This window comes from Tachypleus tridentatus, chromosome 1 (assembly GCF_004210375.1).
Source record: "Tachypleus tridentatus isolate NWPU-2018 chromosome 1, ASM421037v1, whole genome shotgun sequence".
Classification (NCBI taxonomy): Eukaryota; Metazoa; Arthropoda; class Merostomata; order Xiphosura; family Limulidae; genus Tachypleus; species Tachypleus tridentatus.
Window position 1 is genome coordinate 169,235,735 of NC_134825.1, and position 14,099 is coordinate 169,249,833.

The 14,099-nt window shown below is 35.2% G+C and overlaps 1 protein-coding gene across 1 annotated transcript in view; it reads right to left on the minus strand.

Annotated features, from left to right (window-relative positions):
• The window catches only part of LOC143233536 (uncharacterized), a 32,089-nt gene that overhangs the window by 1,530 nt on the left and 16,460 nt on the right, over positions 1-14,099 (minus strand). Inside the window, exons 9-14 of the mRNA XM_076469864.1 lie at positions 13,630-13,757; positions 6,636-6,691; positions 5,017-5,272; positions 4,508-4,676; positions 2,684-2,949; positions 1,460-1,690 (exon numbers count right to left, since the gene is read on the minus strand). Of these exons, the coding sequence (XP_076325979.1) occupies positions 1,460-1,690; positions 2,684-2,949; positions 4,508-4,676; positions 5,017-5,272; positions 6,636-6,691; positions 13,630-13,757 (1,106 nt within the window). The remainder of the gene's footprint in view (positions 1-1,459; positions 1,691-2,683; positions 2,950-4,507; positions 4,677-5,016; positions 5,273-6,635; positions 6,692-13,629; positions 13,758-14,099) is intronic.

Sequence of the window (14,099 nt, forward strand, 5' to 3'; positions counted from 1 at the left end):
GGCAGCGAGTCATCATCAACTACAGCCAACTATTGGGCTGCTCTTACCAACGAATAGTGGGATTGACCCTCACCTTATAACGCCCCCACGGCTGAAGGGGCGAGCATGTTTGGTGCAATCCAGATATATATGTAATTTATGTATTTTTTAAAATGTATTTAGAACTAGTCTGTGCAACTCAACGCCTTACATATGAATTTTCTGTAATGTTTACAAACATTAAATATAACAAAGCTCCCTGGCACGTTTACGGACGTAAAACACTAAAAATACCGGATTCGATTCCCTGCAGTGGACAGAGCGCACATAGCCTACTGTGTAGTTTTGCGATCATAACAACAAACAACAATATTATTTATGATTTACCAAAGCATCTTTTAGAATTTTCACACTAGCTACACACAACTTTCCCAAAGTTTCAAGCTGATAGAGTAGGAGGAAGGCAGCTAGTCAACAACACCCGCCGTAAACTCTTAGGCTACTCCTATTTAACCAAACAATGGTATTCAACCATCACTCTTATAACGCATCCACGGCTCCAACATGCTTAAACATAACGTACGTTGGTTTAGATGTGTTAAAGACATCTCTTCATTCACCTCTATTAATTTACTATATTTCCAGATGGTTATTTTTTGGATCAATTAGTTTTTGTTAAACTACCACCAGTCACTTAGAAAATAACAGCGAAATGCCATCTCAGTATAAAATCTGTTTTCACACCTGATTTTTTTCATTTATTACAGTTGTCACTAGTTCTTTCTCTCTCTTACTGATGTGACTTATAATCAATTATTAATATTCACGTAAAAATAAATTTAAAAGGTACAATTCGATTTAGATTTCACAGCTAGATTATTCGATATAGTACAATTAAGACCGATAGATTATTCTAGGTTTACGATGAATTTTTAGTTTCAATATTTATTGATACGACTGTTTCTTTAATAGCCTTGTAAAAAAAATAAAACTTAGAATAACATACTTTATAATCAAATTTCTCCCTTGGCGTGTTTCTCTTATAACAAAGCCACATCGGGCTATTCTTCTGAGCCCACCAAGGGGAATCGAACCCCTGATTTAAGGGTTGTAGACTTACCGCAGTATTAGTGGAAGGCTCTTTCCCTTGGCACACACACGGATATGCTTATGATGCTAGCATTCGTAGTTTTGAGTGTGTAACAAGTCTGTCTCTCAGTGGTTCAGAACTTAAAACTTACAATGTTATAATTTGGGGGTTCAATTCTTGCAGATGGGAACAACACAGAATGTCACTCATGTTTGCAGCTTTGTGCTCAAACAAAACTATATATGAAGTTATAAAGAAAAACTGATAACCTAAAGTATGTTGATCTAAGGTGTTAGGTAAGCTTTCGTGTCTCATCCACAAGCACAAAACTCTCTTCTTTAAGAAACCAACATACTGTACGATAGTAAAGACAACAAAATTATGACATACCATACAATGTTTCTCGTCCATTACACAACATTTCATGCACGTGTTGCAGTGGTTACGTGGGTTTACAGACTCTTCACACACGTAGCCTCGACACCAAGAGAACTGTAACTTCTTCCGACAGTTCCCATTTGGGCAGTCCCTTAACCCAGGGACAACGTCCAATAAGGTGGCTATGTATCCACAGCAAGGCAGGACAACCGTTCCTAGCAGGTAACGCCTCAAATTTGTGACCTGAGGGAAAAAGAAAACAAAAAACAAATTAACAAAACAGCGAACACAAATCTCACGTCACAAACCAAAATAAATAGGACTTTTAAAAAAATCTTGAATATAACAATTTCTACACTCAATAAAAAAAACAAAACTGTTGATACCACATTAGGTTCATTGCAATGATTGACTCTTAACTTCTACACACACACACACACACACACACTTCATCTAAATCGATGCTATCATCATACAAACTATGCAGTCTTACAAGAAAATTCAAATTTAATCTTGACTTTTAAATATCCAGTGTTTACCAAGAGTTGTCTTAATATTCATGACTTTATAGTTATTTAAAAAACCCACGAATCTAGGGTTTGTCCTCTCTGTGGTGGATGATAGTTTGGTCAGTTTGTTTTCTCAATAGCCCCCCTATTTTGGTCTTGACCAGCAGTTAGAATGATATGGATGATACAAACTTTATTTAATTTCTAGTCAGTCTGTCTTCTTCATAGCCACCTGTTGGTCTTGACCAGCAGTTGGAATGATATGGATATTACAAACTTTATTTAATTTCTGGTCAGTCTGTCTTCTCGATAGCCGCCTGTTGGTCGACCAGTGGTTAGAAGGATATGAATGTTACTTTATCTAATTATGATCATATTACACACACATGTATAGTTATGTTAAATGTTGGTTACCATCATATTAGCATTTCAATCAGTTGACATAACACCCAACCATGAGAAGGCTTGATGTTTAATCAGTAAATAAAAGTGCATTATCAAATGATAGTGCCATATTAGGGTGCACTACATAAACTTCTAGTCACTAAAACATTTATTACTCGTAAATCGTGAGTAGTCCATTTCTTTTGGTCATTTAAAACTTTTATTAACCAAATACCATAAAATTTCCACATTTTCAGAACTACTTACTGGTTTCTACATATTCTTTCAAAAACATATAAAAAATGAAAGTATGCAACAAGGGGCAGTTTGAATAATTGCGTACCTTGTAGACGTTGTAAAGAAGACAAGGGTCACTAATGACCTTTTCCAGATCAATCTCCATAGATTCCAGGACATTGAGTGGATTATCACAATCTCCACACATGCAAGAAAGCATCGAACACTTTCTGATCATTTTGGCACAGGAACAACGACCCGTTCGACAACTTATACGGCAGGAACACGTGGTTGGAGAATACAATGACTTGACATCTGGAGGAGCTTGGAGCATTTCCAATAGAGTTTTGTTCCTACTGTCTTCCAGAGGTTCTAAATAAATAATACTACATAAATATTTGAAGTATAACAGTAAACAAAACATTAAGTTACTGCTTAAATAAATTTATTAAAAAGTCAACAATCTATTCGATGAAAAATATTCAAAACAAGAATTTCTTCAGAAAATAACGTTTCTGATCTATGTTCCTGTAACATTTACTCTAAAACAGCAAATATTGCTACATGACTGTTATCTAAATTCCAGTGCTGAATGTGTCCCTAAGTAGCTCAAGAAGTAACCATGAGGAATTGTTACAACTCGGGATTCAATCCCTGCAACATAAAGACAGCACTAAAACATTAATTTTTCAAAAACAGTTTGTAATAAGGGATAAAACTAGTATAAGATGGTATAACATACCTACAACTGGATTAATGTATTTTGTTCAATGCATCAAGTGCAACATTAAATCAATAAGTACTGTCATAATACTGGTTGGAAGAAATAAAACAAAATTATCAAATTTCACAAGGTTATTCATGTCAGTAAATTTACTCAGTCCACGTCATGTGAAGCATTATCTGTAATGTCTATCTTGTGTAGAAGTGCATGAATGCGAATCTAGAAAAACACAACAGATGCCACGAGTGCATCAACCATGCATTAACAGTACCATACTGAAGTGGATCGATTATAATTTGCATAATTCTTATCCATATGAAATAGTCTTCGCTGGGTCCATATCTTGACTACATGTTCCAGTGTCAGAGTACCATTAACTTTTCTAATCCACATACCATAAAAATCATCTCGGGAAACATTGCCAGAAGTATAAGAATCAGCATCTCTAAGTGGGTAAATGTTCAAAGTAAAGAAACAAAGGTCATCTTCAGGCAGTTTTGGAAAGTCTAAAACGACGTCATGAACTTCAGTCTGTCTTCCCCACAATGCCTTTTGTGACTTAGTCTTTGGGACTCTGTGAAGCAGTCTGTTGAAGTTTTGACAGTTCGATATCAGAGTTCTGCACGAGATTAGATCAAAGATTTTAATGTAATAACCAAAGAAAGAAATCTGTATGTCAGTGAGGAACATTCACAGTAGTTGCCACTGCTTGGTGTGACCATCGACTGTTGCAAACACCAATGCACTTCAGTAACAGACTTTTATAACTTAGATTCTTCAACTGCGCATTGCCTGCATTTTTGAAAAATATAAAACTGACATTCAAAACCACAGCCTGAAACAGCAATATCATGTAGTTGCATCCAACACTGAATCTTTAACATTCTGATGAAATACTGCAGCAGCAATATGTGGTCAAATACATCAAAAGGGTTTGACCTCCCAAGTCCAAACTGTAATTAAAACTCAAACTGGTCAAGAGATGACAGAGCTATGGGCTAAAAGTTAATAAATTTCAGAAACTCAGAGCCATCTACGAGGATAAAAGGAACAACAAAGAAACAAGCTACAAAGTAAAACTGATACCGAGTACCTTGGTGAAAGAAGGATCTAAAAATGTCCAAATAATTTTATCTTTCTTGCTTTTCTTTTATAACTTAGTTGTTTCATTCTTTCCTGTCTGATTAGACAGATGAAAACACTCACTTTTAGCACACCGTCGTTTTGCTATGGGTTCTGTATCTGGTTCAGGCAGAGGGAGCTCTCCCAAGAAGGAACGTCCCTCTAGCGGCAGTTCTGTAAGATATTTGAATCGAGTGTCGAAGTGCCACAGATACATCTTCATTTTTGCAGCTTGGTAATGACGTAGTGTTATCTGGAATAAAGTTAAACTTCATACAAATGAACATCAACCAACTTTATAACCTGCTTAACTCTACGAAATACACTGTTTATATGGCATATTTTCTCTAAATCCATCGTATGCTTGTTACTGTACATTTCTCAGTACGTATATAACTCGTTCAAGTTGACGACAATCAAATCCTAATGTTAGTTATTTTTAAATGCACATCACTAAAGGTTAATATTACTAACCATATAACTGATACATCACTCAAAATCTCGTTTTTCTTAAACCACAAAGTTGATAATTGTGAAAACTTAGAAAAAATGTAGAAACTAGAGAATAATATAAGTAGAATAACTTCACCAACCTTATGCAGTGGACACGACTTAATTTCTCCATCTGTAACGTCTACCAGTTTGGAGGTATCGTATAGGTTAGCCGACGCAATAATTCCGACCCTCTGGTGGCGAACTCCAAGAAACATGGCCGGCTCTCGATCGACCAAGAGCTTAACTACATCACCTTCACACCTCATGGCCGTCACTGTCATAAATGGCACGACGATGCACGTCATTTTCTTAGTTCTTAAGTGTCCTGGTGATTCGAACTCGTACACGAACTTCCTAAAAGTCCAACATCACGAATAAGAAGATGATTGGCTAGAAATCAACACTAACTGTATAGTAGTCTGCGATCGTAAACTGCACAATAACGTTATATATAATTTTTATGAAATACAAAATCATACACTGCCGTCAAGAGTACAAAAATATTTATATTGACGTCACGTATACCACATAAACAGATATAGCATCACCTGCAACATGTACGGTTACTTCCAACAATGTAGAAAAAAAATAATGGTCATTTTGCTAGACACAGTGTCTCCCCCAAACTGTTTGTTGTGAATTTCCCACAAAGCTACTCGAGGGCTATCTGTGCTAGCCATCCCTAATTTAGCAGTGTAAGACTAGAGAGAAGGCAGCTAGTCATCACCACCCACCGCCAACTGTTGGGCTACTCTTTTACAAACGAATAGTGGGATTGACCGTCACATTATAATGCCCCCACGGTTTGGTGCGACGGGATGCGAACCCGCGACCCTCAGACTACGAGTCGCACGCCTTAACACGTTTGACCATGCCGGGCCCAACCCAAACTGTGTCGTAGCATGTTTGCAATCACCAAGTAATTTATATTTAATAATGTAAATTTATTATGTTTCAAATTTTTAAATTTTGTTTCTTCGATACACACAGCATAACAGTAATGTGTGCCTATCCTAGTCATGAGGGTGCCACCAAGCTTGTCACATGGCCTAATGGCTGAAAACGTTCTGGAAGCACGGGTCCGGAAAACAGGGTTTATGGCGTCCTGTAGAGCATGCATTATAATAATGATACGTCAATACTAAAGGCTTAAGCTAACTTCACCGTACAGAACATAAAACACAACAATACTAGTTTTAGCTAATGTTATAACATATTTTAACACCACAATACCGTGTTTCTCCGATAATAAGACCTACCCATAAAATAAGACCTAGTGTGATTTTTGGGGATAGTTTTAATATAAGCCCTACCCTTAAAATAAGCCCTAGTTAAGAGTGGCAGGAAGAGGAAAGAAATAAAAAAATAATTTATTAATTAGTTTAATAGTTAGTTAATTAGTTTGTTTAAGTATTAATCAGTTTAATAGTTTAATAATAGTTTATTTTAAATGGTTAGTAAAATACTTTTACTTTGTAACTTCATTTTTTTAATATATCAAAATAAGACATCCCCCGAAAATAAGCCCTAGTGTCATATTTTGGAGTGAAAATTAATATAAGCCCTGTCTTATTTTCGGAGAAACACGGTAGTCTCCAAACAACTGAGTGATTCTCAATTATATAAACTTTATCATGGAATGGTTTGATTCAAAATATTTCTCTACCGTTTATATTTATTCTAGCGGATTTCGAAGACTGGAATTAACAAAACGTACCTTTTACTGAAAATCACCTTTAGTTTGTTGTAATTCTTTCCTTCCGGTTTATGGACCTGAAAGTAAAACAAGACACAAGCTATTGAAGTTCTCAACAGTGAATGTTCTTACCAGCTTCAATCATTGTGTGTGTGTGTGTGTGTGTGTGTGTATCACGAATTAAACTGTAGAAACATGCTATTCCCGTTGTACGTGTGGTTCATGTTGTCATCCAATAGAAACTAACGCATCATTGTAAATATAACACACTCAGACACATAGATGGCGAAAAGAAAAATTTTATTTGTGGCAAGTTGGCAAAACTTACACCTAAATCAGACCCGACTAAAACATAAAATTATAACACTGCTGTAATAACACTAATAAAACATTACACTAATGATGGCGAACCTGTGGCACGCGAAAAAATGTTTGCTAGCACGCAGCATGCAGTGCCACCTTTTAATTTTTCAAACTCTAACCCATAATAAATAAATTATACATATATAACGATTATCATTATTGCCACATGCAGCAATGAATGATTGTTTTCCAACCCAAAAGCAGTGAGAAATGTTCACAGAAGACGTCTCACCCTCTCTTGGCGCAAGCTTTGCTGTTGCGGAAACATGCGACGTCAACACGTTTTGAATTCCTCGCAGGTCCAATGCACACAACAGTACTTGAGTGAAAATAGAAGTAAACCATTGGTATTGGCTTCACTCTGCTTATATTTTTCTTCTGTTGTTTGCAAATGAATAATGGATATTTAGTGATAATAAGAGTAAATATAAATTTATTTTTTTGCAGTAATAAATAATAATGTTAAAATTATGTTATTTGGCGTAGCATGTGCATATTATTGATCAGATAGTTATAATTTATTTTTATATCAATGACATAACTTTCACCTGTTATGTTACGGTAAGTTAAGTTATTGTATTTAAGTAATTGTCGAGATATTTTAAATTGTATTTACCCTTTTCAGCTTGTCAGAATGCCAGCTCAACAAGCAAAGAAACAAAATGTTCAGCTGGAAGGTTTTCGTTTTGATTTGAATTCAGCACAAGGCTACTGTTTGGTATCTCTGTGCTTTGCCGACCTCGGGTATCGAAACCAGGATTTTAGCGGTATGAGTCCGCAGACATACCGCTGTGGCACTGGGGGGACTTAAATGGAAGGAGCAGCAGCAGCAGTTTTTCAGTAATCGTGGACTGAAACATTTGATCAAAAAGGGTGATGAAACACTATACATCTTATATTATGAAACAGTGGTAGGAGGACTTCCTCTGTAAAGCGGTATTATGAAACTGTTTATAAAAAGCTTTGTCATAAGAGTGAGCAAAACAAAAAGTATATTTCTCAAGAAGTCAGCAACAACAACATGGAGTCAAATGTTTTCAAGAAATTTGTTTCAGGTAGTTTAAACTTGGTTGTTGCTAGTTTTAAGATTTCAAAGATTACTGCTCAACATGGAAAACTACTTATTGATGGTGAGTATGTTAAATAATCATGGATAGAATGTACTCCTTTCCTTTTTAACAGTTTTCCAGAAAAAGAAAAAATCATTCAGCACGTTAAGGAATTACCAATAAGTAGAAACACAGTAAAGGATAGAATATTACAGATGGAAACAGAATTACCAGTGAGTAGAAACACAGTAAAGGATAGAATATTACAGATGGAAACAGAATTACCAGTGAGTAGAAACACAGTAAAGGATAGAATATTACAGATGGAAACAGAATTACCAGTGAGTAGAAACACAGTAAAGGATAGAATATTACACATGGAAACAGAATTACCAGTGAGTAGAAACACAGTAAAGGATAGAATATTACAGATGGAAACAGAATTACCAGTGAGTAGAAACACAGTAAAGGATAGAATATTACAGATGGAAACATACGGAAACAGAATTACCAGTGAGTAGAAACACAGTAAATTATAGAATATTACAGATGGAAACATAGAATTACCAGTGAGTAGAAACACAGTAAAGGATAGAATATTACAGATGGAAACATAGAATTACCAGCAAGTAGAAACACAGTAAAAGATAGAATATTACAGATGGAAACAAACCATAGTAGAAACACAGTAAAGATAGAATATTACAGATGGAAACAGAATACCAGTGAGTAGAAACACAGTAAAGGATAGAATATTACAGATGGAAACAGAATTACCAGTGAGTAGAAACACAGTAAAGGATAGAATATTACAGATGGAAACAAACATAGCAATTACCAGTGAGTAGAAACACAGTAAAGGATAGAATATTACAGATGGAAACATAGCAAATACCAGTGAGTAGAAACACAGTAAAGGATAGAATATTACAGATGGAAACAGAATTACCAGTGAGTAGAAACACAGTAAAGGATAGAATATTACAGATGGAAACAAACAGTAGACATGGAAACAGAATTACCAGTGAGTAGAAACACAGTAAAGGATAGAATATTACAGATGGAAACAGAATTACCAGTGAGTAGAAACACAGTAAAGGATAGAATATTACAGATGGAAACAGAATTACCAGTGAGTAGAAACACAGTAAAGGATAGAATATTACAGATGGAAACAGAATTACCAGTGAGTAGAAACACAGTAAAGGATAGAATATTACAGATGGAAACAGAATTACCAGTGAGTAGAAACACAGTAAAGGATAGAATATTACAGATGGAAACAGAATTACCAGTGAGTAGAAACACAGTAAAGGATAGAATATTACAGATGGAAACAGAATTACCAGTGAGTAGAAACACAGTAAAGGATAGAATATTACAGATGGAAACAAACATGCAATTACAGTGAGTAGAAACACAGTAAAGGATAGAATATTACAGATGGAAACATAGAATTACCAGTGAGTAGAAACACAGTAAAGGATAGAATATTACAGATGGAAACATGGAATTACCAGTGAGTAGAAACACAGTAAAGGATAGAACATTACAGATGGAAACAAACATAGAATTACCAGTGAGTAGAAATCTGTATAAATACAGTGCACTGATGGATCAGCAGGTTTTCGTCAAAGTGACACTGCACAGTTATGCAAGAGTACAATTTAATTTATGGATAATACCCTAAAACATGAACTCTTACATACAAATGTAAGTTGAGACTGGCCCAATAGACTCATAGAAATTAAAGTACCAACAAACTCGCATTTCAGTTTTATTACTTCTGATCAGGATCTAAGTGATGAGTAACGGATAGAAATACTTTATACACAAGCATTATCAAAATGCCATTGGTTTCGCTAAATAGTAGATAGGGACAGTGGGAATATCGTTAACCCAATCACGCACGTTACTAATTAGATGACAAGGCAAGATATTACTTTGATGCTAAACAAGAAATCAGACAACAAATACGAATTGTCATATTTAAAGTTCATTGCATTGCCAGTGCTGTATTGTGATCGACTTAAGTTGCAAAGAGCAGCTCACAGCAAATAGCAATTGATATATTCTTCATACTAATGAAGACTATTGTCCCGTTCGATCTAATTCTTTGCTCTCATCTGGAAAATCCAAAATGGAATAATGCAACATTCTTATTACCATCAATACAAAATGAATTGATTGTTATCATTAGTATACAACTAACATAAAAGTTGGTTTTAACTGAAATAAAGGAAGCACCTTTTGGTCCATACTCAGAGATGAAGCTTTGTCATTCAAAACAGAGTTAACAGCCCTGTGCATCCACTTTGCTAATGAGAAAGACAAGGATATTTTGTTAGTTCTGTGAGACAGCTCAGACTCACTGAAGAGTGTGTAAGGCATGGGATTTTACACATTAAATTTTAAAAACTGCCCTGGTCATAACTATAACAGCACTTCGAATACGTCAAGTGTAATTAACGATGTTCAAACATAGGCAAGAACAGTGTACAAACTAGTAGCTTATGTTCACTGCCCGAACCATAAGCTCCATATTATCAATGCATTGCCATGCAAAAGAAAAAAATCAATTTTACCATTTCTTCAAGTGATCAAAGCAAGCCGAACTATTAGAAAGTATTACACCTGCAGAGGGCCAACCAAGAAGCCAGTTACTGATGTGTGTAGAGTTCATTGGTGTAGGACCTAAATGTTACAGTTTACAGTCTACACAATGACGGCTAACTACACGCAAACGAAGTTGTATTTAAAACAAAAGTGGAAGCACGTGGACTTTCAGCTTCTATGGCATCTATGACTTTGCAGCTACCTCCCTTACTGTGTACAATCTGTCTCATATTGGAGGAATCACTGTCGGACTGCAGGAATCTTCCACTGGCATCATGTATGCCTAAGACCTGCAAAGTCGATGCTTGAAATCAGTAGTGTTTTTCAGATATCAATATATATATGTACACACTGATATAGATATACTAAGGGTGTGTGTGTGTGTGTGTGTGTGTGTGTGTGTGTGTGTGTGTGTGTGTGTGAATGTATTTACACAAATAAAGCTAACAGTTTTTAATGTTGACATGAATAGAGGGAATGAAAGTAATGAAAACTATACTGTTACTTAACGCGATCACATATCCTTGTCAATGCTAAAAGGTCTATGCTATTCAAGTTGATGAAATAAAAGCCACTTATACTGGAAGACACGAGAACTTTGATGAGATCTTCAACCACGTGTATGAGCCTGCCATTCGTATGGCGGAGTGTCAATGTTAAGCCTAGTCATCCGAGAATCTAGTGTGGACGACAACGACACAAAACGAACTGTTTTGTCATCTATCAAATATCACTACCGCATTAATTTTGCACTAACTTCCGAGGACTACATCACTACCAATTTTGAGGAAAGATGCTCAGGTCTATCAAACAAATTGATACCTTTAAACAAGTAGTATCCTATTAAATTAACTATTCATCACAAGATGTAATATTGTTAGACTTAAGTTATATAAACTTGTAATACTTTTGTGTATAAATTATAAATACAAATATAATCCTTTGGCACCAATACTCACTGCAGTTGTCTCTCGATCTGTAAGGATAGAATAAATGATGTATTCTATAACACTGAACTTCATATATCATTGTTGCACAAACTCCATAAATGCATTTCATTATTAATTTCTTTGAAGGATTAGCCCACACATGTATCAGTATTTTGGGTCTGGTCCCCTCTGTTTTAGAAGACGAAATAACTAACATTTCATCAGTGGTCACCACCTCCAAAGTTCACTGAGCAGGAGCTGGTCAGGTGAAGATGGAAGCGGGTGTTTCCTTCTTGCAGTGACAGCAAAGACCCTCGTGATGCAGCATGGCCATCAAACACTGCAAGAAGACCACTTTCCACAACATATATGCACTAATGAAGATTGCATACACCGTTCCTGTCACGTTGTGTGAGGGATCCATCAACACTCTGAGCAGACTACACACTCAACCTTAATCCATTCTTGCAAACATTCAAATCCACTATGACAAGGAGGTGGATTCAGATACAACTTTGGACTTTTGAGAGAACGCATTCTCCGACTTAAGCACGAAAATCTGTTGATGCTGTTAAGTGTAAATATTTAAGTATTCCATATTACAATAAGTAATACAAGTCTGCACACTAATGCATGTATTTATTGACTAGCATTTGTAAAACAGAATTAGTTCAATACTTAAGCCTTATGGCTTATTTATACATTTTTGTTCTGTGGATTTGATCGCCATATTTCATAATTTTAGTTTTCTGTTAGCAGAATCATATTCACAATATTCTGGGGGATGTATTTTCAGCATCACATTTAAATTCGTTTGCAGCTAATTTAAAGTACAAGTAAATTATGGTTTTATATTCATAAACATTAGTGAAAAGTGAAAACCAAATGAAGTTAATCCTCAGTATCTTAATGTAAACCATAATTTCCTTTTACTTTAAATTAGCTCCATAGGAATTTAAATATTATGCTAAAAATACATGCCCAGAATATTGTGGATATGATTCTCATGGTTGAAGGGTCCAACTCCAACACACCATTGTGGCCTTGAATTTCTGTAGACAGGTGGTCTTGGGAGGCCCTCCCAAGATCAAACAGCTAGTCCATTTGGGCCAGGGTCAACTGAGTGCAAGCACAGGATGTCCTCACAACAGGTGTAATTATATTAAGCAACGTGGAAAGTTCTGAATTATGTTAAAAATTTCCAACAAACCAACTTTCACTAAATTGGTCCACCTGTTAAACAAATATTAAAATATCTTCAAAATTAACTACTCATGTAACAAATGTTTCATAATAATATTTAAAATCTAAAATATGCAAGTTCAAAAGAATAAAACGCACTGTATAATTATATTAACATAATAAAAACAAAATTATTTTAGAAACTAATTAATATTCCAATTAAAAAATAATGACATTGTACAGAATTATAAATGAAAGATATGAACCAGTTGTAAAAAAAGTTAAGTGGCAAAATTTAAATTTTAGTCTTGTGTCTTAATTTGGTAATTTTATTATTATTATTATTATTATTTGTATTTATTATTTTCTATTTAAAAGAATTACTGTATTTAGTGCCCCCAGCATTGCCAAACTATTGTAAAAAAATGGAATATAAAAATATATTCTAATTTGCATCGATAAAAAGTCCTAATGAGCCAACTCGCATCCTAGAGCTTTCGAGAACCTCTGTGTGCCCCCCCCCCGTGCCCTCGCCACTAATAGCTGAAACACTCAAAACTTAATTTGAAAACCATCCCAACCTACACCCTGGCTAAAATTCTGCACTTAAACGTGTAAACAAAGACTAGGAATGAAACTGCTCATTAAAGTAAGAGAGAAACATTTTACGAATCAATACGTTTGCTCTCACAGCGCACACTCAAAAGCATTGCATCAAAGAGCAGCCGGTATAATAACGGAAGGCTTCACAATATTAGTAATCACGAATTCTTATAAAGGCTCTGGATCAGATAAAACATAATTTTGCACTACTACTACGCAAAGTATTTGTTTTTAATTACAAGAAACTTTAGCAGATATATATAGTACACTTACCACAAACTGTCCAATTTCTAAACTTTCTATTTCGTAATGCCTAGGTTTGTGCTCTCGTGCGTCTACTCTTCCCTTCCGAAACGGCGGTAGCTTAGCGTGTTCTGTGGAGCTGTCGATCTGACCTCCATCTGCATAATAGGTATTACAGATACATGTTTTAAGACGTTTTATGAGACTACTAAGAAAATATGTCAAGCAAATTAGAGATTCGTTACTGAAGGCTCCATGTTTTAAAATTATATTACAAAATTACATACAACTGTTTCACGTTATAAAATTTGAAAATAACGGAATCAGACTCTTACTTAACGAAGACAGTGCTTGCTTAAAAATGGAAAGCCACAAATGTCCGTTAAATTACATTTGAAGTAGGCCTAAGACCGAAACGTCAAAGAGTAAAATTCGTTTACCAAAAGTGTTAAACGCACTTGCAGGTTTGTTTTCTCTAATCAAATCAAAGTAACAAACCA